The following is a 23,415-nucleotide window of genomic DNA, read 5'->3' on the forward strand; positions in this document are numbered from 1 at the left end:
ATTCTATTGAGATGAACACCATGTACTGGAATTTCACTTTGTTCTCCATTCCATAGAATTGCGCTGACCTTAAAACCCACAAAAGAGGCTATTCACTAGTTATGCTTGGATAATCTCCACAGAAATGGCAGATCAAAAGAGATCCGATCTGGAGACACTAAATCACCTAACATTACTTCCTGCTAAGAATTTTTCCCTTACAAATGTTGAAAAGCTACCGAGTTAAAGCAACTATGCCAACTCCCCAAAGATAATGGTTCAAACCCTCTAACAAAACTTTGCAACCCTCCTGCACTGCCCCAAACCGAGGAATCCATTTAAAGAGAACTCGGACTGCACGTGGAGCCACCTATCACAAACACGGGAGCCTGTTCACACGCAGGGGCCGCCGGAGGGAAATCCATTCACCAATCCGCCTACTTCTGCTTCCTCGGGGATTCCGGCGCTTCGCCCACGGTAGGGCGAGGCAGCCTGAAGTACACCTTGACCGAGTCGTAGATGAACCACTGCAGGGCCGTCAGGGTCCCGATCATGATGATGCGAGCAAAGAGGCCCTTCCACACGCCCGCAAAGCCCAGTCTCTGCAGGACGTCCAGGGCCGTGCTGCCCTTCTCCTTGTTCAGCACCGACACCACGGAATCGGCGGGGTGGGACACGACTGCGCAGAAGACGCCGGCGATGTACCCGGCCACGAAGGTGACGCCCAGCTGCTGGCGCTTGGTGTACTCGCACTGCGGCTTGGGCATCACGTACTTGTACAGCGCCTCCACCGTGCGCTCGAAGCAGGCGAACTTCATCATGGTGTAGGGGATCTGCCGCATCCACAGCGGCGCCACACCCTTGTAGAAAGCCCACAGGCCCTCCTCGCCGTACATCCTGGGCGCGGCGGCCCGCAGGGTGCCGGCGAAGCCCGGCTGCGTCTGCACGCGGACTTTGACGGCCTCCATGGGCGCCAGCGCCAAGTCGGCGAAGAACTCGGCGCTGGCCGAGGCGGCCAGGTACAGGCCGGTTCTCCATGCGTAGGCCTTCTCCGGGCCCAGGAGCTGGGCGTAGCGGATCTTGAAGACCTCGTACAGGCCGAACTTGAAGAAGCCCTGCAGGGAGTAGCCAAAGAAGGTCGGGGCCCAGCCGCGGGCCAGGCCGCGCAGCCCGTCGTCGCGCACCGCCACACCGAAGCCGCTGAGGATGCCCTTGTACTTGGAGGGGTCCACCTGCATGCGGCACTTGACCAGGTCCAGGGGCACGATGGCCGTGTGCGTCAGCCCGCAGCTCAGCATGCCGCCCAGGCCGCACAACAGCAGGTACTTGTTTGAGCCAAAGGCGATTTGGTGCTCGGCCGCAGCAGCCCCCCAGGGCCCGCCCTGGCCTGGGCCCGCGCTTCTCCACCGTAGGGCCTGGTAACTGTCGCCGTCCGACGTGGCCATGCTGACAGCAGCGCACACGGCCCGCGCGCACCCTTAGCGGGGCAGTCGTGAGCCGTCGCAAACTTCCCCCACGTTCTCGCCAAACCAACGGTCCAGGAGGGAGAGCCTGGCGAGCGCCCGCCCGCCCGCGCCTGCGCAGTCCTCTTAGGCCGCCCCAGGCCGCTTCCCCAAACCTGGGGACCGCCCCGCCCCTTAGCCCCTTGGGGCCAATGAGCTTCTAGTGCGGGAACCCAACCCTCGCCCCACGTGGGCGTCCAGGTATTACCTGGGTTGGTGGCGGGGCTCTCAGTAGCCTGGTGGGTTTTGTCCACGTTTGCTGCCTAGTCCTCTACAAAAATGCTAAAAAAGTAAATCAACAAGTACAAACATGAGTAAACGCAGGAATAGGCGAGTAAATAGATGAGGAGGTGGGTGAGGGGGCCAAGAGTCTCCATGCGCTGTGGCCCTCCTGAGCTGGAGTCCTCACCCAACTGTGCCTGTTGGGGGAAATGGTTATCTCTACGGCAACAGTTCTACAGAGGGAACGGGAAGAGAGGGCCAGAATCTGGCGTTGGAGGCCCGTTTCTGTGGCCTCCAGCCTCACATAAGATTCTCAACCAACGGAGGGGTCACGCCTTCCCTAACACTCACACTTCATTCCCATCTCCACCGTTGTAATCAGGTCCCAGGAAGCGTTCACTAAACTTGGGTGTGTGGACGCTGATTATTTTCACTCGTGGGACTACTGAGTCCCTGACATGATTTTGAAGAATATGAAAGTGAATCAGAAACTCTCTCCTACTAGGAAGTTTGTGCTCATTAGCACAGAAAATGAGAACTAAGTGACTCTAGGTGTAAATCAGCATAAAATCAACCATTCATTCACTCACTGGGTGCTGGGCCCTGTGGGGATTTGAGGTTTAGCAACGACAAAGACATACTCCTGCTTACTTCTAAAGAATATTTTTAAAAATCAGTATGATGATAGGTATTTTAACAGAATTTGAATAAAGTTCTGGATGAACCATGAGGGGCAATCAGTTTTGCCTGATGAGGTTCAGAAGACTTCCCAGAGGAGGTGACAGTGTAGCTGGGTCTTGACGCACAGGTAGGAGTCTTCCATGTAAAGAAGAATGGAAAGGTAATTTCAGGTTAAGGGAAACCTAAGTGCATGACCTAGTGAAGAGAGATGAATAAATAATGCAGCATGGTGGAAATCAAGTGCTGAGTCTGGAAAAGAGACGGCCTTAATGTCTTTTGTTCAGGACTTTGACTTTTACCTTTAGGGCCAGAGAATGTTTCTCAGAAGTGTGCTTCACAGACCACCTGCATCAGAATCACCTGGAGAACTTTATAAAAAAAATTCCAGCTCACAAGCCAGACCCTCTGTAAGAATCTCTGAAGGGAAGAGACTGTGATTTTAGTAAGGTGGATTCTTCAATAAACTTCACCAAAGTTTGAAAACCACATGTGACAGTATGTGGATGATGGGAAATCAGGTTTTTTCAAGGTTTTCTGCTCAAGAATTTACTGCTTATACCTGAACTGAGCATGCATTGAAGGGGATAAAAAAATAATATTCCCTGCACCCTCATAAGTTTGTAGCTGGGAAATATTCCTGCAGATTAACAAGAGAAAAAACAAACGAGTTTATTAACACATCTAGTCCACACATCTCATGCAGGAGAAAAGGAACTCCAAGCAGGAATTTGGCTTATATAGGATATCTCACAATGACTAAGAAATTTTAGAGAAGTGACAAGACAAAAGAAAAGTAGTCCCAGGCTTCTAGAGGTCGGAAAATGTGGGAAGGTAAATTTATGGGGGAAACTAAAGAGTAAAGTCTGCTCAGATTCCTCTGTCACTGTCTCTAAGCTGATAAAGTTGTAAAGATTCTTACAGAATCGGGTACAAAGCATGTCTGCCAAAACACTTTGTTCTATTAATTCACCTCCCTTGTGTAATCTGTTTGTTGGTTGGTTGGTAACCACAATGTTTAAACAGGTTACCAGACATTAATTTGTATTTAATCTGAACTGATAAAGTTGACAGTTTTTGTGGTTTTAGGCATCAGCGGTGTTACCTGGAAAAATGACCATTCTTTTACCTGCATAGAAAATACTTTTGATGAGATTGTAAGAATACTGCTTACTTTGTTCACATATCATCTTGTGATACAGTGTTCTATCCAGTATAGAGTGGGTATGGCCAACTCACTGTAGGGGCCAACGAGAGAGTTCCCTTTGGCCCTCTGGAAGTTTGCTGAAAAATCAACTGACAGGCTTGGTGCCTGTGGCACAGTGGTTACAGCACCGGCCACATACACTCAGGCTGGCGGGTTCAAACCCAGCCCAGGCCAACTAAACAACAATGACAACTGCAATAACAACAACAACAAAAAAAATATCTGGACGTTGTGGCAGGTGCCCGTAGTCTCAGCTACTTGGGAGGCTGAGGCAAGAGAATCTCTCTTAAGCCCAAGAGTTTGAGGTTGCTGTAAGCTGTGACACCACAGCACTTGATCAAGGGCCACATATTGAGACTCTGTCTCAAAAAAAGAGAAAGAAAGAAAAAGAAAAATCAACTTGCAAAGCCAGGTTAATTGGGGAAAAAAAAAAGGTATACAAATGTATTTAATGTCTATACACAGCAGCCTTCAGAAGACCCAAAGTTACAGGGGGAAATTGTCCATTTTAATGTTTAGGTTTAAAAAAGTATAGACAGCTAAGTAGAAGTATGATTGGACAAAAAGGGTATGATCTAATGCTAATAAAGTAGGGGAGCCTAGCAAAGGCCCTCTACTATCTATCTGTCTAGATTCTACACGGGAGCAGACACCACAGGTCCCACAAGACTGCCCCCAAACACCAACACAAGTCTGGGGCCTCCCATATTTCTGACCTACTGGCTGTCAAGTGGAGGTTCCCACAGTCCCTTTGGCATGTTCAATAATTTGCTAGAACAGCTCACAGATTTCAGGAAAACACTTTACTTACATTTACTGGTTTCTTTTAAAAGATACAACTCAGTAGCCGAGCGTTGTGGTGGGCGCCTGTGGTCCCAGCTACTCGGGAGGCTGAGGCAAGGGAATCGCCTAAGCCCGGGAGTTGGAGGTGGCTGTGAGCTGTGTGACGACACAGCACTTCCGTGGGTGATAAAGTGAGACTCTGTCTCTACAAAATAAAAAGATACAACTCAGGAATAGCCAAATGGAAGGGATGAATAGAACAAGGTAAAGGAGCAAAGGGCATGGAGCCTCTCTGCCTTTTGAGAGTCATTACTTAGGCATGATTGATTTAATCATTAGTCACTGGCGACTAACTTGAGCTCTAGCTCCTCCTCCTGTCCTGGAAGTCCAATCCTCTAATGATGCTTTGGTCTTCCTGGTGACCTGGTCCCCCATCCTGAAATTATTTAGGGGACACTATCTATAGTCATCTTGTTAGCAAAATTGGAAGCTCATGTCAGGAACTGGGGACTAAGGCCAAATATCACAGCAAAAAATGCTCCTATCACCCTTATTCAGAAAATTACAAGGGTTTTAAGGACTGTGTGCTAAGAACCAGGAGGAAGACCGGGTATATATTTCTTATATCACAATATCACAGTCAGACACTATAATATAGTGGAAAAAGTCACAGAGTTTTGGGAAGAAAAAATTTTAAGTTCCATTTTTTTTCTAGCTGTATAATCTTAGACAAATTATTTAGCCTCTTTCTGAGCTTATTTTTATTTTTTTTAATCTGTAATTTGGGTTAATTATAATTACCCATTAGGGTTATAATCAGGGGAGCTGATGTGTACAAAGTACTTAGCTCAGTGCCTGTACATTTTGTTTTTTTGAGACAGAGTCTCACTATGTTGCCCTTTGTAGAGTGCTGTAGCATCACAGCTCACAGTAACCTCCAACTCCTGGACTTAGGCGATTCTCTTGCCTCAGCCTCCAGAGTAGCTGGAACTACAGGAGCCCACCACAATGCCCAGCTATTTTTTGTTGCAGTTTGGCCAGGGCCGGGTTCGAACCCTCCACTCTCGGCATATGGGGCTGGTGCCCTACCCATTGAGCCACAAGCACCGCCCTTACAGTGCCTATACATTAATAAGCATTGCATGAATGCTGATTCTGTTACGCAGCCCCCCTTTTCTGGCCCTCCTTAATCCTCACAGAACCCATGTTTCTGTGATGCCCATCTCTGCTGTTTTCTCTCTGCTTGAGTGGATGATTCAGTTAACTGAATTCCTATAGACTTTGATGATTTGGGACAGGAACTGAAGAAATCATAACTGGCAGAGATGTGAACTTCTTTGACAATGCCCCAGCATGTGTCAAGGCATAAAATAACTAGGACAGATTGCTCACCTGCCCACATTGAGGGAGGCAGCCTTTCTCATTTTCTAAAGCTTTGTGCTTTATTTAGGTGCATTCCAGCTACAGTGACCAACTCATCCTGGTTTGCCCTGGACTAAACTGGGAGGTTTTAGCACTTATAAATTCTAGTGTCCCTAAAACCCTCTCAGTCCCAATCACATCAAGACCATTGGTCATCATACTTTTTTTATTTTTTAAAGTTTTTCTTTTCTTTTCTTTTTGCAGTTTTTTTTTTTCTTTTTGGCCCGGGGTTGGGTTTGAACCCGCCACCTCTGGCATATAGGGCCAGTGCCCTACTCCTTTGAGCCACAGGCGCCGCCCCTGGTCATCATACTTTTAAGAGTCTGAGCTGGGCGGTGCCTGTGGCTCAAGGAGTAGGGCTCTGGCCCCATATACCTGGGGTGGTGGGTTCAAACCCGGCCCGGTCAAAACTGCAAAAAAAAAAAAAAAAAAAAAAGAATCTGAGCAATACCCATGGCCTCGAGCTACCGTCAGTCTGCTGCCCTATAAGAAGTATGGAATTTGGAGCCAGGCAATTCCTGGATTATTCCACTTCTGGCTATGACATTTGCAGAGTTTATCCAATTTTCTTGAACCTTGGTTTCTTCGTCTATGAACTACATCATATTTTTTCTTGAATTTGTAATGAACTTCATATTATTAAAAAATAGCACAATAATCCCAATGTTGTAAACCCTCAATACATGTTAGCTCTTGCCTTCAGGACAAGAGGAGTTTCATTATACCTTAGGGCACCATGTTTCTAAAAATCCCCATCAGCAAAAGGCGGTGCCCCGCCGGCACAGCAGGCAGCAGGGGACACAGCTGCCCCTCTTCCATGCTTCCTCTACGGGCCAGCACTGCCCCCATCCTCACACCAAAGGAATAAAGCTTTAGCAGGCCCTGATGAAAGATGGCCCGCTGTAAACCCACACTTGGTTTTAACTTATCTAAATGTGTCCCACATGCTCACAATGATGGTAAGGGTGAATCTGGACCGTTTTACATCTTGTACATTAATTTATAATCCTCTTCACTCCAGGAGGTTTATGAGGTGCCAGGAATCTAATGTTTATTCTTAGAATTATACAACACCAATCAACTAGTTATTCTGATGAATTGTATACTTTTTTTCTTTTTTCTTGACCAGATTGGAAACAATGACAGACATTCAACTGAGATTTATTTGTAAACCTCTGATGGATTGGGAATTACAGAGTTCTTAAACTGTCTCTTAAAATAAATATTTCTTATTTATCTGGCAAATTAAAGAGGAGAAAGCAACAATCCTCAAACTGATTAAACTAAGTAAGTTTAACCATGTTTAAAGAAAATGTTGTGGGAGATAATAATCTCTATACTTAGGAAAAAACTTCATAAAAAATCTTCATGCTGTTTTTGTTTAAGGAATTATTTGTGCAAAGCAACATTAAGGTTCCTAGTGATAGTAATTGTTCACCTGGGGTAAGTTCAGGGGGAGAAGAAGGACATTAGTCAAATATCTTTAAAATTAAATTTCCAGAGTTCTTGACAACAGTAAATGTTGGAGGGACTCTATTTATCATTGCAGTGTTAGGCACGCTGTTTTTTTTACCTTAGTAAATAATGACACCTTTCTTTCTTTTCTACTTTACACAGTATTTTACTGGTGATTTATACCTAACAAGATAAATATGAAAATATTCCTATAAAAATAACTAACATTTTTGAAGATTGAAATTGTGAACTAGAGTTTTATCAGACTTTTCTAACTGGTAGTATTCCGCAAGTCAGATAAGTATTTCCAATGCTAAAGCATTACCCTATTTTGATTCCATTAGAAAGGCCCTAACTGGCAAAGAGTAGAGATTCCTGCTAGTGAAGGTTAACATCGAAGCAACTTGAAGGGAGGTGTGAACATGGTATATTCTGCATGAACATGATTTAATACCTGAATTTGAGTTGCTGTTGAAAACCTAGTCTTTGGAAGTGGAAGGAGAACTGGTCAGACAAATCTCTCTTGGAGTACTGCCCAATAGAAATACATATAGGTAATAAAAAGTTTTCTAGGGCGGTGCCTGTGGCTCAGTGAGTAGGGCACCGGCCCCATACACCAAGGGTGGAGGGTTCAAACCTGGCCCTGGCCAAACTGCAACAGAAAAAATAGCCGGGTGTTGTGGCAGGCGCCTGTAGTCCCAGCTAATCGGGAGGCTGAGGCAAGAGAATCGCCTAAACCCAGGAGTTGGAGGTTGCTGTGAGCTGTGATGTCATAGCACTCTACCAAGGGTGATAAAGTGAGACTCTGTCTCTAAAAAAAAAGTTTCCTAGGAGCCACGTTACAAAAGTAAAAAGCTACATTAAAACGTTATTTAACTCAATATGCCTATTGAGTTATTTCAATATATGATCTATATAAAATTGTTGAGATATTTTGCATTCTTTTTTATACCATGTCTTTGAAATCTGATGTGCATTTTTTACTTTCAGCACATTTTTGTTGTAGCCACACGTCAAGTGTTCTGTAGTCACAGAGGGTAATACCATACTGGGTAGCTGGAGTTTGACCTATGCCTGGAGACCCTGATGCCACTGCGCAGCTGATTAAATCTTGTGATTGGCGGTGGCCTCAGTTAAGTGAAAGACACTTCCTCCTCATCTCCCTTCTCTTTGCCCGTCCTTCCTCCTCGAGACCATGTAATGCATGCTGACCATGTGCTCACTGTGCTGGGTGTTCCAAATGATTATCTCATTGACCTGTGAGAGTCAGAGATACCACCTTATAGTTAAGGTCAGTGAAGGCAATATAATAGTGTAGTTCAAACTTGGAGGTTATTCATATGTGCTTCTGTCATTTCCTATATACCTTGGGCAAGACATTCCTTAACTCTAACCTTAAGTGTTAATCATTTTTTAAATAGACACAATAGAATTACCTCACTTAGAGAAGTTGTTACATAGTTTGTTTGTTTGTTTGAGACAGAGTCTCAAGCTGTCACCCTGAGTAGAGTGCTGTGCCATCACAGCTCACAGCAACCTCAAATTCTTGGGCTTAAGCGATTCTCTTGCTTCAGCCTCCCAAGGATCTGGGACTACAGGTACCTGCCACAACACCCAGCTATTTCTTTTGTTGTTGCAGTTGTCATTGTTGTTTAGCAGGCCGGGTCTGGGTTCGAACCCTGGTGTATGTGGCTGGTGCCCTAACCACTGAACTACAGGTGCCTAGCCTGTTGTTGCATAATTTAAATGAGGCCACCACTGCAAACCTGTAAGTATTCATTAAATATCAGTATCCCTAAGTGGGATGAATGTGGCATATTTCAGCATTTGTGACACATTACACAAATATTACGACTGCAACTGAGGCTCAAAGAAGCCAAGTGACCAGGCTGTGGTAACATAGCTAGTAACTAGTGACCAGGTTCTGACCCAGTTTGGCTGTTTTTAGAGCAGTATTTCTTGCCATTTGTTTTCAGTTATAAAATGGACTAAATTTGTTCTGACTCTCTGACAAAAAGTTTTTAAAAAGTTCTCTAGAAAGTTAAATGCTTGGGTGGTGCCTGTGGCTCAAGGAGTAGGGCGCCAGTCCCATATGCCGGAGGTGGCGGGTTCAAACCTAGCCCCGGCCAAAAACCACAAAAAAAAAAACAAAAAACAAGAAAGTTAAATTCTTGATATCTGCTTGCCATTCTCATAGAAGCATAATTCATAACCATAATTTGTTTTTTCATTTTTTGATAAGTAGGATTTCACTGTTCTAAGAAACTAGACAAAGAACATACGCAGAAAAAGAAGATTCAATTTAATTCTTTGTTCTTTTACTCTGTTGACTGTGATTTTACGAGGGAACAATGCCTTGTATTTAGCAGGCATTCAGTTCATGCTGGTTGTGTTAAACTGAAATTGCATTTTACCAAAGGACAGATATATTAGAGATTATATTATTCCCTATTAGCAATGTATCTTATAGGGACATGGGCCTCTCCTCTTTTCAGAACAAAAATTTCTTGAAATTTATAGACTCTGTTTTGATAGTACTATCAAAAATATATGCAATCAGCTACATGTACATACTATCAAAGTTTCTGTGTGTAAAAATAGTATTTTCCATCAAATTAGTAAATAAAAAAAAAAGTCAGTCCTATCGGGTCTAACTCAGCTAACAGTGGCACTTTGTGCACACCCCCTCTCTCTGCCCAGACGGTGGACTTTCATCTGCCCCACAGACTTGTTGATTCCTGGCCCTACCTATCTCCAACGGCTTTCAGCCCGCTTGATTTGCCTCTTACTCTTCTTTTCTCTCACTTCTGTGTCCTCCATCGCTGTTTTGTGCCTCACCTCTTTCAGATTCCTGGGGGAGGTCAGATGAATCTGTTGACAGTGTTCCAGGGTTAAGAGGAACACCTCTGCCCAGCACGGTGCTGGTTGGGATGCATGGCTAGGTGCCCCACCTAGAACAGCTACCCTAAAGAAATCCCTACTCAACTCCATTTCAATCTTGCAAAACCTACGTGAGTCTTAATTACTTATTGTTCTGCTTTCTGAATGAATTACCAAGGTTATAGTTTGGTCTGACACTGCCATGTCATTTCCTTTCCATAGTCATAGATAGTGACTCTCACAATTTCCCCCAAGGACTCCTTCTACAACCTGGCTGCTACTTAGCCAGTACTTACCTCGCCACCTCATCTCTTACTAGTCTCCCAACCTCATTGCACACAGCCACGCTGAATAAATAATTACCATGTGGGAAACACCTCTCCAACTCCTGTACCTGGCTACTCTCCCTTTAAGCATCAGCTTTGGGCATCACCCTATCAGCCCCTCAGAGAGTCTTCCTCAATTTCTCAAGCCAGGTCAGGGTCCCATATGGGCTCTGATAGCATCCTGGGCCTCTCCTCGACTTTCATCACATTGGGATTATTCGCTTATTTTCTGGATTGCTAGCTAGACTATACACTTAAAACCAAGGATCCTGTCTTTTTATTTACTTTTGTGTGCCTTATGCTTAGCATATAGTTGGCACTCAGTAAATACCAGACATGGGCAAAGGAAAGCAGCTAAACAGGGCATCCTAGGAATATTCCCCAGGTTACCATCACCTTCATCCCCTTTTTGACCCCAATGTAATGAGATTTAGAGTGACACACATTTCTATTCATCACCAAACCTTTCTTGGGGATAACATTATCTGGTTTAGGTAAAGGAAATATCTGTGTTAGCAAATACACAATTAAGAGACTCTGAGGATAGATTTTCCAGTTTTGAATCATGGCTCTCTCACTTAATGGCTGTGAAACCTTGGGAGAATTAATCAGTTCTTTGGCCTCAGTTCTTCTTGTGTAATATAGGAGTGATAATAACAATACTTACCTTGGAGAGTTATTATGAGAATTTTATGAATTAAAATAGGCAAAGGACTTAAGAATTCCTGGCACATATGTAGTATAAACATTTAGTATGGGCCAGCCATTGTTATTATTACTATTATTAAACCATTAGGGATAGGGGGTGAGTTCAGGGAACCAAAGTTGTTCCTTAATTCTGCAGTCAGCAGAGTGGCGCTGATCACTGGGCTTTGTGTTTTGCTGAGCACTTGTATGATGTTTGGGCAAACTTGCTGAAGCCAATTAGGGTGGAGATAACTTTGACATTGGCAGGAGAGGGAGATAGGATTCATTCATATATTCAACAAGTACTTACTAAATGTCTTATTTTGTGCTAGATATACAGGAAAACAAGATAATCGCAACTCTTTACAGAGGCTGACAAAAAACTGAGAGAGAGGGTGGCGAGAGAGAGGGTGGCGCCTGTGACTCAAAGGAGTGGGGCGCCGGCTCCATATGCGGAGGTGGTGGGTTCAAACCCAGCCCCGGCGGGGGGTGACGGGGGCGGGAGGGGGTATATAAAAAAAAAAAAAACACGAGAGAGAACCTGCAGAGGCTGGGGACCGGGGGTGGGGAGGGGGGGGAGGAGGGAGCTATCTAAAAAAAAAAAAACCAAGAGAGAAACTGCAGAGGCTGGGTTTGGGGCAGAGGAGGGTAGGGGGTAAAAGAACAGACCAATTTATCCCCAGTGAGTGTGGCACAGCAGAGGAAGATTTTGAGAGAACAGAAATGCTAAAGCAAGATTTTAAAGCACCTGCTGCACGATGTGTCATGTAAATCCTCCCCTCCACCTCCTCTATGAAATCTTCAATAAAGTTTTCATTGCTCACTAGAGAGCCTAAAGAAGGGTAAGATAGCATATACCTGGGTTAGAGCTGTTGGGGGAAAGATGCTATAGGCCAAAAAGCTCTTCCTTACTCTCGTGTGCTACCAGCAAGGAAACATTCTAGTGCATGCAATATTTAATGAATGTAAATGATACCCCCGTGCACTGCATAAAATGAACACAAGTTAAACACAGTACCACTAGCATTCATATTAACCAAACAGAAGAGACACCAGGATACTGGAGACCCTGAGAGACAAAGGGCCATTTCTGAAGTTGGGAGTTAGATATGACCACCAAGCAACCCCTTTGTGGTTAATTAAACTGGTGATTCCTTATAACTTGGTTTTGATAAACTATTACCTTTGAAGATGCAGACTTTCTCAAAAATATATGTCCTAAGGTTTACATGTGGGGACGGAAGCTGTTCACAGTGTACTTAGAAGTCACATCCTTTTGGGACTTGCTGTTTTCCACTTTTATATCATGTCACCATCTTTTTAAAATAGCAATTTAAAGAAATGCATTATGTGGGTTTTTTTGGTTGGTTTTATTTTTATTTATTTATTTTTTTTAGAGACAGAGTCTCATTTTGTCACCCTCGGTAGAGTGCCGTAGCGTGACACAGCTCCCAGCAACCTCCAGCTCTTGGGCTTAGGTGATTCTCTTGCCTCAGCCTCCCAAGTAGCTGGGACTACAGGCGCTTGCCACAATGCCGGCTATTTTTTTTGTTGCAATCTGGCCAGGGCAGGGTTTGAACCCCCCACCCACCTACCCCCATATAAGGGGCCGGACTGAGCCATAGGTGCCACCTGAAATGTATGTGTTTTTTAAAAAGCAGCAGCCTAAGAAGTAATCAGCCATCAACCTAAATAAAACTATCAATTTGCCCGAATTTCCAAGAGTGAAATAAATACAGCTTTGTTGAAATTTACCTACACAAATTGAGACTTTGGGGGAAATAGAGAATTAAACTAGTCTTCTTAGATTTGATTACTATATAAACCTTGGGGTTTCTACAGCTTATAATGTGACTACTGATTAAAAAGATATATGACTGTTTATTAATGTTCTCAAAGCACTATGCAAATTCACATCACCTTGGGTGTATTTTGCCCCAAAGCTATCAAGTGAATGTGGAAGCATTTTGTAGTTAACAAGGCTAAAATATGTTAACTTGAATAACTTGCTCTGAATAGGATTTTCCTTTAAATCATCATTGAGAAAATAAAGAGAGCTTGGGTGGTCAAGTACAAAATATAAATGAATAGTTTTCTTTTTTAGGCCTTATTATCTGATGTCACCTGATGATCAAATTTAAATGTGATAATGCAGAAAATGACCACACAGTTTGCAGTATCATATAACAACACAGTGTATACCCCAGATTTTTTGGAAGCAGTATGGAAGCTATGATTTTTTTTTTTTTTTTTTTTTTTTTGTGGTTTTTGGCCAGGGCTGGGTTTGAACCCACCACCTCCGGGATATGGGACTGGGGCCCCACTACTTGAGCCACAGGCACAGCCGGAAGCTATGATTTTTTACATATAACTTTCAAACGACAAGATCAGTGAAAAAACTATACATTTCGAATTAGGTAGAATCAGAAAAAAGGGATGACCTGTCCTTTATGTAAGTGGCCGTAGTTTTAAAATAAAAACTTAACAAGCAGAGACAAACCTAGACCTCTTTAAATGGATGCAAAACTACCAGTGAAATTCCTGAAGAGCCAAATAATACAGTAAATATATATTTTTGCTCTCTCATTAAGATGGGAAATATACAGCAGAAAAAGACTTTGCAAACCTCTTTCAGCTTCCCAGTGTTTAATGAGCCTCAGAATGGCAACCATTTCCTATTCCCAGGCAGCCAGTGAGAATGCAAAATGCAGGTGCAATCAGAGACTCAGGAAAATCAATGTGGACAAGCCCCAGCCCTCTACCATTTTAACCACTAGAAAGAGATTTCCAAGAAAGGGCAATGAAAAATGCACATGTTTTAGCCAGGTATTAACCATCACTACTTCCTTAAATGTGACTGATTTTCTACAATTATAAGCTTTTCAACTTCGGTGTTAGTGGCCCACGTTTTACTTTTTTTGGATCTCAAAAAAAAAAAAACAAAAACAAAAAACCTTAAGATGTCACAGATTTCTATCAAAAAAGAATTATGAATTAATTTAATGCCCTTGGGTAAATATGAAGTCTGTGCCAGCTTTTCAGGTTTTCTAAGATTTGGGTTGCTTTATACGGATAACTAAATTCATGGCAAAGCCAAGCAATAATTTAAGCCAGTACTAGAATATCCTATTTTACTTTAAAACATTCCATATATGCTTTACTTTGGAAGGTATCAAAAAACAGCAATATACCACGTTCCAGAAATGCCTTTCTATACCATCAAGACACTTAAAAGGGAATTCCTGTCTCGGCAGTCCCTCAAGCAATCATCACACCACACTGAACTCTTGAGAATATTCTGGAAGTTTCACTATGACTGGCTGCTTGTCTGCAGGGGAGGGAAATGAAGTTCAGTAGCAGCAGCAAGTGCTGCTGCCGCTTTAGAGAGCAGAAATACCGTTTGCATCTCATAATACTTTTCTTCTGGAAGGGTTTTACTGAGAGCGGTGTTCTGGAGCTTTAAATCTGCAGACCGTTAACATTGCTCCACCTTTTTTTTAAAGTTACAAAATACCTTGTTTACGGGTGGCGGGAATATAGACTTTGGAAAATTAAATGCCTAAAACTTCAAATAACCCAGATGACATACATGCAATATCTTCCCATGACTAATTTATTCAACTCAGTCCTTTGCACCTAATTGCTCAAGGCACAGAAACTCTACAAACTTTGCACCCCCAAAAAGGAGGGAAAATGCAAGTCCTGCTGCAATTCCCGGGACGTACTGGCGGATTTGTTACAAGTGTATCCAAAGTCCCCCCAGCAGGGACTTGTGGGGCGCCACTAATTCCTGCTCCACTTGCTCCGCAGCTTTCAGAGGTAGCGGTTGTACTATGAAGGCAGAGCTTGCCAAGCTGGCCGAAAAGATGCTCCGCACCCCCAAATGCTCGAGGTGCAGGAACCATGGCTTCCTGGTGCCGGTCAAGGGCCATGCGGGCAAGTGCCGCTGGAAGCAGTGCACCTGCGAGAAATGCTACCTGATCACCGAGCGCCAGAAGATCATGGCCGCGCAGAAGGTACTCAAGAAGCAGGCCTCCGAGGAGGAGGAGGACGAGGTGGCCCTGGGCATGCAGGGGCCAGAGCTGGCCTCTGGGTCCGCGGCAGCGGCCGCGGGCCCGGGCGCCAGCCTCCGCCCGTTGCCTCTGCTGGCTGGAGAAGGCGAGAGGCCCCCGCGGGGTCCCAGCCCCGGCCCGAGCGCCTTCCAGCCAGTTCTGGGGGGGCGCGGCCACGTGGGGCTGAACGAACGAGCCGTCTCGGTGATGCCCGGCCCTTTGGGGCCCCAGTTCAGGATGGAGGCAGCAGGTGGCGGAGGCCCCGGCCGCCTGGAGCTGTGCAGGCCGCTGCGGCCCATGCCCAGCCCACCGTTCGCCGACTTTGGTAAGACTCCCCGGTTTCGGGCTGTATCTTCCCGCTGGCGGCCTAGACCAACCCGCCTGGGCCGCCAGGCCGCCGGGGTAGTGGGTTGGATGGGGAAAATGATTTCCAGATGTAATGGAAATTGCCTTTCTCCAAAAAGGATTTGGTTTGAGTGCCTTTTTGCACAAAGTTAGAACAGAAAGAAAGAAATGGGTGGTTGAGACAGTTTTCAACACTTAGCTGCAGTTTTTGCCTTTATGGCTTGCAATAAAAAAAAGGCCCCCCAGTCGGCTTAGCAATGGCGCCGGCTCGGCGGGGACGCCCGAGGGAAACCGATCTTACTGCGCTTGCGCACCTCTTTCCCGCCCTTTTTTTTTTTGGCTGGAGGCTCCTCCCCCAGAATTTCCTTGCTAGAGGTGGGCTCAACTATGACTGCGCTTGCGCACTCTTCCTCCCTTCGCCACAATCAGGAAGCTCCTCCCCTCTGTGGTTTCCCGGCCTAATGCGCTTGCGCACCCCTTCCCGCCTTTTCCAGAACGAGAGCGTCTCTACTTCCCGCGAGAGAATAGTTGGTCTACTTTTTTTCTCCCCTCACCTTGTGTGTAAATTACATTGTTCCCTGTTTCTTTCTGCTTTCGGTGTTGAGGCTTTTAAAAAACGGGCTGTTTGGGAGTACAGGCTTTTTTCCTTGGTATTTTTCCTGTGGCAGTGTGCAAGGGCGCAGGTCTGAGTCAGGAGGGTTGGGGCTGCTCACCCCGTAACCTTGGGCAAGCTTCTTCCTTCAATGGCTCCCCTCCATGTAAGAAGGAAATTGTCCTGGATGTCTCTGAAGGTCATTTCTGCCTTCTGGACTTTATTAGAGACAGAGTCTCGCTGTGGCTCAGGCGATCCCTCGCCGCGGCCGCTGGGATTACAGGCGTGAGCCACCGCGCCTGGCCCTGCCTCCTGGGCTTTCTAGGAAAATCTAGGTCCCCAGGGAACTAGGTGTCTAATGAGGAAGACAGACCCGAAACAGCGGTCCTAGGAGAAGGCTGCCTTCCTAAGAACCCGGGCCGCCTTTCTTTGTTCCCTGTCTGAGCACTTAACAATGCGTCAGATGCTAGGATGGGGGTGGCGTGTCTTGTCCTGGTGGGCAGAACTGGTGGACCAAAAAACCATACAAATCAGTGTGCAGAACTGCAGTGAAGGATGATGTAGCCGTGGCCTGAAGGAAGACGGTGGCGGAGTTCTGAGGAAGGGAGCCTGGGAGGTGAGGAGGGAGCCTTCCAGGCACAGCCAACAGTGACTGCACAGGCCTTGTGCTGGGCGAACATCAGGGGTGGCTGCGTCTAAGGAACAGGAAATACAGAAACCTTCCCCTGAATACCTGTCACCATAGGAAATATTTGTGAAAGAATGGATGGCAGAACAGGCCCTGCTGGGGTGTGTGCCTATGTTGAGGGTTTTTTCTAGAGCAGTGGGCATGGCTGGGGGATTCAGAAGCAGCAGGGTCAACACGTGATTGCTGGGGAAGTTCTTTGTGTATGGATATTGCAGAGCAGCATTTTATTATGCAGCTACCTTTGCTAGTCCTGCGCAATGCTCTTTTCCCAGCTCTTTGTTTCTAACATCCCACCACCACATTGGTTGCTTTCTTTAGGGCCCCCTCTGAGCATCAACTCGGATTGTGTGGTGGGGCCTGAGTACCTGGAGAGAGAGCCTTCCAAGCTGTACTCCGTGCACCCCTACCGCCCGTTCCCGCTGGGCTATCAGGATGCACCACCGGCCCCAGGGATCCCCCTGCAGAGGGGCTTCCGGCATGTGTCCTGCAGCCACTACCATGGAGGAGGCTTGGTGAGTCTCATCCCTCCCTTTTCAGGTTCCTCCTTAGCCCAGCTACCTCTGCTGCCTTTGTGGATCTTCAGTCCCAGGAAGCCAGTTGTCATAAACAATATACCTACTTGGTGCCAGCCCCCAAGTGCTGGTAGGAGGGATGCAACATTGGGTACAGTGTGTGTCTCTGAGTGTGCACATCTGTAGATGGGACTGCACCCCTTGGCCTTGGCCTGGATGTGCTTTTCCGAGCAGTGAGCTACAAGGTAACCACTAGCCGTGGTTCATGGGATGCTGATGCTAAAAGAGCCCTTTATTTTGCTGGGCACCAGAGTGTGAATATCACTCTTGGAGCCGCAAAGTTCAGGGCAGAGGCAAGAGCAGATGTTGGTTCCCTGTCCATAGATACAGCCCACTTGAGACTGCAGAGGGCTTTCAGGAGGTGGTAGCATTTGAGCTGAGTCATGAAAATACAGAAACCTTCCCCTGAATACCTGTCATCTTAGATATTTGTTGAAAGAATGAATGAAATTTAACTTTTTAAAATAAGATTAATAGTCAGTTACTAACTGGTGCTCTGTTTAAGACTGGAGTTTTGAATGCCAAATGTGGAAGAATTCAGGTCACCCTGTTGTGTGGAGTATGAAGCAGGAGTGGCCTTGGTTTCCAGCTCCTCCCAGATTAGCATCGTTAAAAAAAGCCCTCTCCCTTTTGTAACCTCTGAGGGCCATGAGAGCACAGTGAGATTCTGGGTGGTCAGTCCTGACTTGGGTCCCATAAGGCTGGATCTGTGGGGAGGTTGGTTCAAATGCAGAGCAGGTTCAAGAAAAATGGGGCCGCCATTACCTTTACTTCCTAAAGAGCTAAAAGACTAACTATGAATTTCTAAAGAGATATTTCCCTTAGTGGGAGGGTGGTGGGGTGAGGAGAGAGCAGACTTCTTCATTTACTATGGAAAGGGATTAGGAAGAAAGATGAAAGCTTGATATTTATATAATGAAAATCATTAGCCATAGAGTGTGAAGCCATCTGATGGGGTCCAGCTGTGCCTGGGCAGGCTGCTCCACACAGGCCACTGGGTCCTCTTCTCCTGCTCAGCCCCAGAAGTGCCAGCATCTATTCTGTTTTAGATGTCGTAAGTTTTATGTATAAATAAATTTCCATTGACTCAAGGGAAGAGAGTTTGAAAGCCAATGGCCTTGGTAAATTAGTCCAGGGTGCCTCCAGATCCTATATGAACCTTCAAGGTATGTGTTATTACACCATTGTAGAGTCTGAGAGAAAGGCTCAGAAAAGTTTTTGTCCAAGGCCATAGAACTGGAGAGTGTGGGACTGGGATTCAGATTACACAGCTGGTTGGTGATGGAGCCAGGGCATGCACCGTGGTTGCCTGACTCCAGCCCAGGCACTTTCTGATGCCCAAGTGTGTCTCTCACACAGGCAGGAAACACACAGCTCCTGACTTGCACCACCACTGCTACCCTGCCTGACATCTGTGGGCGCTGCCTTTGGCCATCCTGTGGCAGCCCAGGGAAAGCAAGGCATCTCTAGCCTCTACACAAAGAGAAAGGCTCTGGCCAAATGGAGCATACTCCGTCTGTTCACACAGAAGCCTGGAGCCTGGCGTCCATGGTGGGCTCTGATCGACAGGCCTGCCAGACGGCCTTTATTAAGAGTGTGATCTCAGTCTGTTTATCTGGGCCTGAGCTGCCACTACAGGCCCCAGGCAGGAGCTGTGATCCAAGGAGAGACTTGGCTGAGCAGCTTGGAATTAAAGCACTAATAATCCCCCCTAACACCCCCTCATGTCTGGAGAGAGGATCAGGCATTTGTGAGGCTGTTTCAAACCCAAAAGCCTATGAATTATTTTCATCCTTGTCCCACTGCCCCCTGCCCAGGCTTGGAGATGCTCCCCACAGACATCTTCCTCTCCCTGTCCCTGCCCCATCTGCAGCTCTTCCCAAAAGAGCACAGCCTTGGAGTTGGACAGAACTAGGATCTGAGTCTACCTCCATTATTTCCTAGCCATGTGGCCTGGGGAAGTTAGCTGACCTCTGACGCCCTCTCACAGGGCCACTGATAAGTGATAAGTAAGGTGTGATGCATCTAAAATGCCTTGCACAGGATCTGGCACATAGCAGGTACGTAAAAGTGGGCTTTCTTCCCTTCCTTGTGATCAAATAAAATCAGGAAATGCTCAATCTAAGGATATTTGTGTAGACTACCCACAGACTTTAATAGGAGGGTTGCATGTGACCCTCCAATCTGGGGTTTTTCAAACTCACTTGAGAAAGATCACTTTTAAGAACACTAAAAAGTGGCACAGCACCTATGGCTCAAGCAGCTAAGGCACCAACCACATAAACCTGAGCTGGCAGGTTCGAATCCAGCCTGGGCCCGCCAAACAACAATGATGGCTGCAACCAAAATATAGCCAGGCCTTGTGAAGGGCGCTTGTAGTCCCAGCTACTTGGGAGGCAGAGGCCGGAGAATCACTTGAGCCCAGGAGTTGGGGGTTGCTATGAGCTGTGATGCCACGACACTCTACCCAGGGCGACAGCTTGAGGCTCTGTTTCAAAAAACTAAAAAGTATCTTGAGGCCAGGCACTGTGGCTCACGCCTATAATTCTAGCACTCTGGGAGGCTGAGGTGTGTGGATTGTTTGAGCTCAGGAGTTGGAGACCAGCCTGTCTCTAAAAATAGGTGGGTGTTGTGGTGGTTGCCTATAGTCCCATCTACTTAGGAGGCTGAGGCAAAAGGATAACTTGAGCCCAAGAGTTTGAGGTTGCTGTGAGCTATGATGCCAAGGCACTCTACCAAGGGTGACAGAGTGACATTTGTCTCCAGAAAAAAAAAAGTGTCTTGTAGGATACCAAGGAGTACCTTAAGAATTACTGCTTTAAAGTATCTGGATGGAGAAGAAAATAATAGCAATTATTTATTATTATTATATATCCAAAATTCATTATTTTTCCTTATAACATTCCTATCTTTTCCAGCTAAGCTCTGAGCTGTGTACTCACCCTGTCCCCATTGGGTCTTGTACAGTTGTACTGTGGGGTTAGTGTCCAACTACTGGAGAAGGAACAAAAACGCAAAAGGGCTGGTCAGTAAGGCCACTTGCCTGACACCCTCTAGCTTCCCTGGCCACAGTAACAGCCTCAGTAAACTCAGGTTGCTGACTTCTCCCAAAAGCCCCTTGACACTTGGGTTTGTCATTACACGTGCCAGTCCAGGGGACTTTATGGGGTTGGAATGCATTCAGACCCTTCCTCAGCACAGACCAGTGTTAAATAGTGGTCAGCTGAGTGGCCAGTGGAGTCACACAGTCTTAAGATCCAGTTCTACCTTTGCCATTCAGCAGTTCTGTCACCCTGGGCCTGCGGCTTCATCTCATTGGACCTGTTCTTTATTTTTACAGTGAGGATGGTAATAAAACCTACCTTCTAGGGTTGTAAGGATCTAAGTATAATACTGTTGGCAGATACAGAAAAGCTCAGTCAGTGTCATTGTTCAGCTGTTTCCAGGCTTATCTGAGTGCCTGTATTTCTCCTTGCCTCCAATCACTGGGAAGGTGTTTGCTGAACTCTCCATTTCTTTTTTTTTTTTTTTTTTTTGTTGCAGTTTGGCTGGGGCTAGGTTTGAACCCGCCATCCTCGGCATATGGGGCCGGCACCCTACTCACTGAGCCACAGGCGCCGCCCTGAACTCTCCATTTCAAGTGTCCTGCACCTGGGTATTTGGGGCCCCAGACCTGAATCTACCCCAGGGGGAGTTCCCCATTCAAGGGAATAAGAGCTATATTTGACCAGCCCATCTGGCTGACTATCTGCCTCTCTGCCTTATGTGCCCTGCAGATGTCGGAAGACTTCCAACATCCAATGGGAGACTTCCAACCAACCTACTACCCGCCGCCTCCACCTCCACCGCCGCAGCCGCAGTTTCTTCCACCAGGCTTCCTCTCTGCACTTCACTTCCTCCCGCCACCACCGCCGCCACCACCTCCATCATCTTTCTCTCTGTCCATTTTGTCTGATACAGGCAAGGAGAATACTGGTAAGTGAGCACCTGTCTTCCAGCCCCCAGAGGAGCCAGTAAGACTTTCTAGAGTAGTAGTTCTCTGTATTAAAGGGTCGCAGCATTAGGAAGGTTGACAACCACTGTTCTAGAGGAAGGGAATTCTAATCCAAAGTGGGTGTGGAGAGAAGGGACATGGAATTTAAAATGCACTGGGCCCTGGGATAAGTTCTTTCTTATGCCCTTCCCACAATCCCCCTAAGCAATCACCTAAGAGGTGGGAAATGGGATTCCAGGTGAGGAAACTGAGGCCTCAAGAGGTTCCTGTAGACATACATGGCAGAGCTGGGAACTGAGCAGAATTCTCCGTCTGACTCCAACCCAGTGCTTATTCCCTCATCTTAGCATTGTGGGCAAACATTTGGAGCAGTGGTTCTCAACCTTCCCAATGCTGCAGCCCTTTAATACAGTTCCTGTGGGTCACGACCCATAGATTGAGAACCACTGATTTGGAGGATGGTGCACATGTGGTTGTTTTGGAAGACCAGGGGTGCCAGGCCTCTCAGGCTGGGGTGGGGCCTCTGCTTAAGGAAGCAGCAGAAGTTGAGCATGAAGTAGTAGCAGGGGACAGTTTGGGGGCTGGTGGGCTTGTTCCTCTGCCTCTGGCCACTCAGAGAGAACCAGACCAGGAACTAGAGACTCTGCCTCTGCTACACTGGCTGATCTTAGGCATTGAGGCCTCAGTCTTCTCAACTGTTAAATAAATGGATCCATTACAGGGTTACTGTGATGATCAAAAGAAGTTTTGGATGTGAAAATGCTTTGGGTTTTCCTTTGAGGGCCCTTGAAGCTTTAAAGCCCTAGGATGTTTTTTCCTTTCAATCTTCCCCTGAGGCCCCTGTGATTGGGTAAGGGCTGGAAAACTCAACCAGGTCTTTAAACTGACTTATCAGAAACCTCTTAGACACTCGATGAGTCAGTTGATAAGAGCCTCATTTTACTTAAAATTGAGGCCGTTTGCACACTTGGTGTGTGTGATGCCTAGGCCCATTAGCTCCAGTGGTGTAATGTGGCTTGAAGCTGCTGGCCCTGGTGCTGAGTAGCCTGTGTAAGTGTCTTGGCTCTAGCACTCAGCCCTGTATAACCTGGGCGAGCTAATTCCCTCCCTGGTGCCTCAGCTGCTGCGTGTGGGAAAGTGGACTAATGATGGTCTCCTCACCTCTTGAGTTATTCTGATGATTACAAAAAACCTGAAGCAATGAAGGCATTATTGAAAGTGAGCTATCATGGACTGCTTCACTTCCTTCCCATGCTGCTGATGCAAGGTGGGCATCCTCTTGGTTTATAGAAGTGGAAACTGAGATTCAGAGCTGTGAGCCGCCCAGCATGTGAGCAGCAGACCTGGAGCTGGAACTTGAGTCTGTAAGATGTCGCCAGGGCTACAATTCCAGTCTCCTGATACCTAGTAAATTAAAGTAAATTCATTCTCTACAGTCAGAGGCAATGATGAAAAAGCCCTATAGAAAATCTGCATCTGCAAATAGTTTGCTTTCTTTCTAAATCCAGCTGCTTTCTTTGTCCTTCACAGATGACCTGGATGCGGAGGTGCCGGGTGAGCCCAGCCAGCCGTCATCTCAGGAGCAGTCTGACTAGGCTCCAGGCCAGCAGAGTGGGGGCTTGGGGGGAGGGGAGGGTGATAGCAATGATTTTCTCATCTGTATTCATGATATGTAGGGAGGAGGGCTATTGATAGGTATATGTGTAAATGGCAGCAGATTCTCAGTTCACGATGGGAGGAAGGAGGTGATTTCTAAGGTTCTGTCATGTGCAGTTGAAGAGAAGCATGGAGGAAGATATTGCCAGGGCTCTGAGGAGTGGGGGGCTGGAGGAAGCTCCCATTTAGGAATGAATTTAACTGGCTCTGGGTTGCACTACCGTTTATTGAACTGAGCCCCAGAGGTGGTCTTTGATTTCCTCAGGCCCCACTCCAGGACAGGAGGCACATCTATTTCAACCTTTTAGTGCCTTTGCCTGGTCCCCAGAGGTTGGGGGCACCACAACATCAAGCTTCCAGCCCATCCAGGCGGGT

General features: G+C 46.4%; 2 protein-coding genes across 2 annotated transcripts; one reads left to right on the forward strand and one right to left on the reverse strand.

Annotated features, from left to right (window-relative positions):
- Positions 1–416: 416 nt before the first annotated feature.
- On the reverse strand, positions 417–1,316 carry LOC128574733 (phosphate carrier protein, mitochondrial-like). The gene has a single exon (XM_053575561.1). The coding sequence runs from the start codon at positions 1,275–1,277 to the stop codon at positions 417–419; it is 861 nt and encodes a 286-aa protein (XP_053431536.1). The 5' UTR covers positions 1,278–1,316.
- Positions 1,317–14,974: 13,658 nt separating this feature from the next.
- DMRTB1 (DMRT like family B with proline rich C-terminal 1) lies at positions 14,975–22,979 on the forward strand. The gene is made up of 4 exons (XM_053575562.1): positions 14,975–15,518; positions 17,137–17,330; positions 21,167–21,365; positions 22,915–22,979. Exons 1-4 carry the CDS (start codon positions 14,975–14,977, stop codon positions 22,977–22,979), a joined length of 1,002 nt encoding a protein of 333 aa, XP_053431537.1.
- The last annotated feature ends 436 nt before the right edge of the window (positions 22,980–23,415 follow it).

Source organism: Nycticebus coucang, chromosome 22, assembly GCF_027406575.1.
Source record: "Nycticebus coucang isolate mNycCou1 chromosome 22, mNycCou1.pri, whole genome shotgun sequence".
Classification (NCBI taxonomy): domain Eukaryota; kingdom Metazoa; phylum Chordata; class Mammalia; order Primates; family Lorisidae; genus Nycticebus; species Nycticebus coucang.

Coding starts and splice junctions, on each gene's coding strand:
- DMRTB1 (XM_053575562.1), top strand. CDS start 14,975: ATGAAGGCAGAGCTTGCCAAGCTGGCCGAAAAGATGCTCCGCACCCCC. Junction 17,331..21,166: donor ACTACCATGGAGGAGGCTTG/GTGAGTCTCATC, acceptor TGTGCCCTGCAG/ATGTCGGAAGACTTCCAACA. Junction 21,366..22,914: donor TACAGGCAAGGAGAATACTG/GTAAGTGAGCAC, acceptor TGTCCTTCACAG/ATGACCTGGATGCGGAGGTG.
- LOC128574733 (XM_053575561.1), bottom strand. CDS start 1,277: ATGCTGAGCTGCGGGCTGACGCACACGGCCATCGTGCCCCTGGACCTG.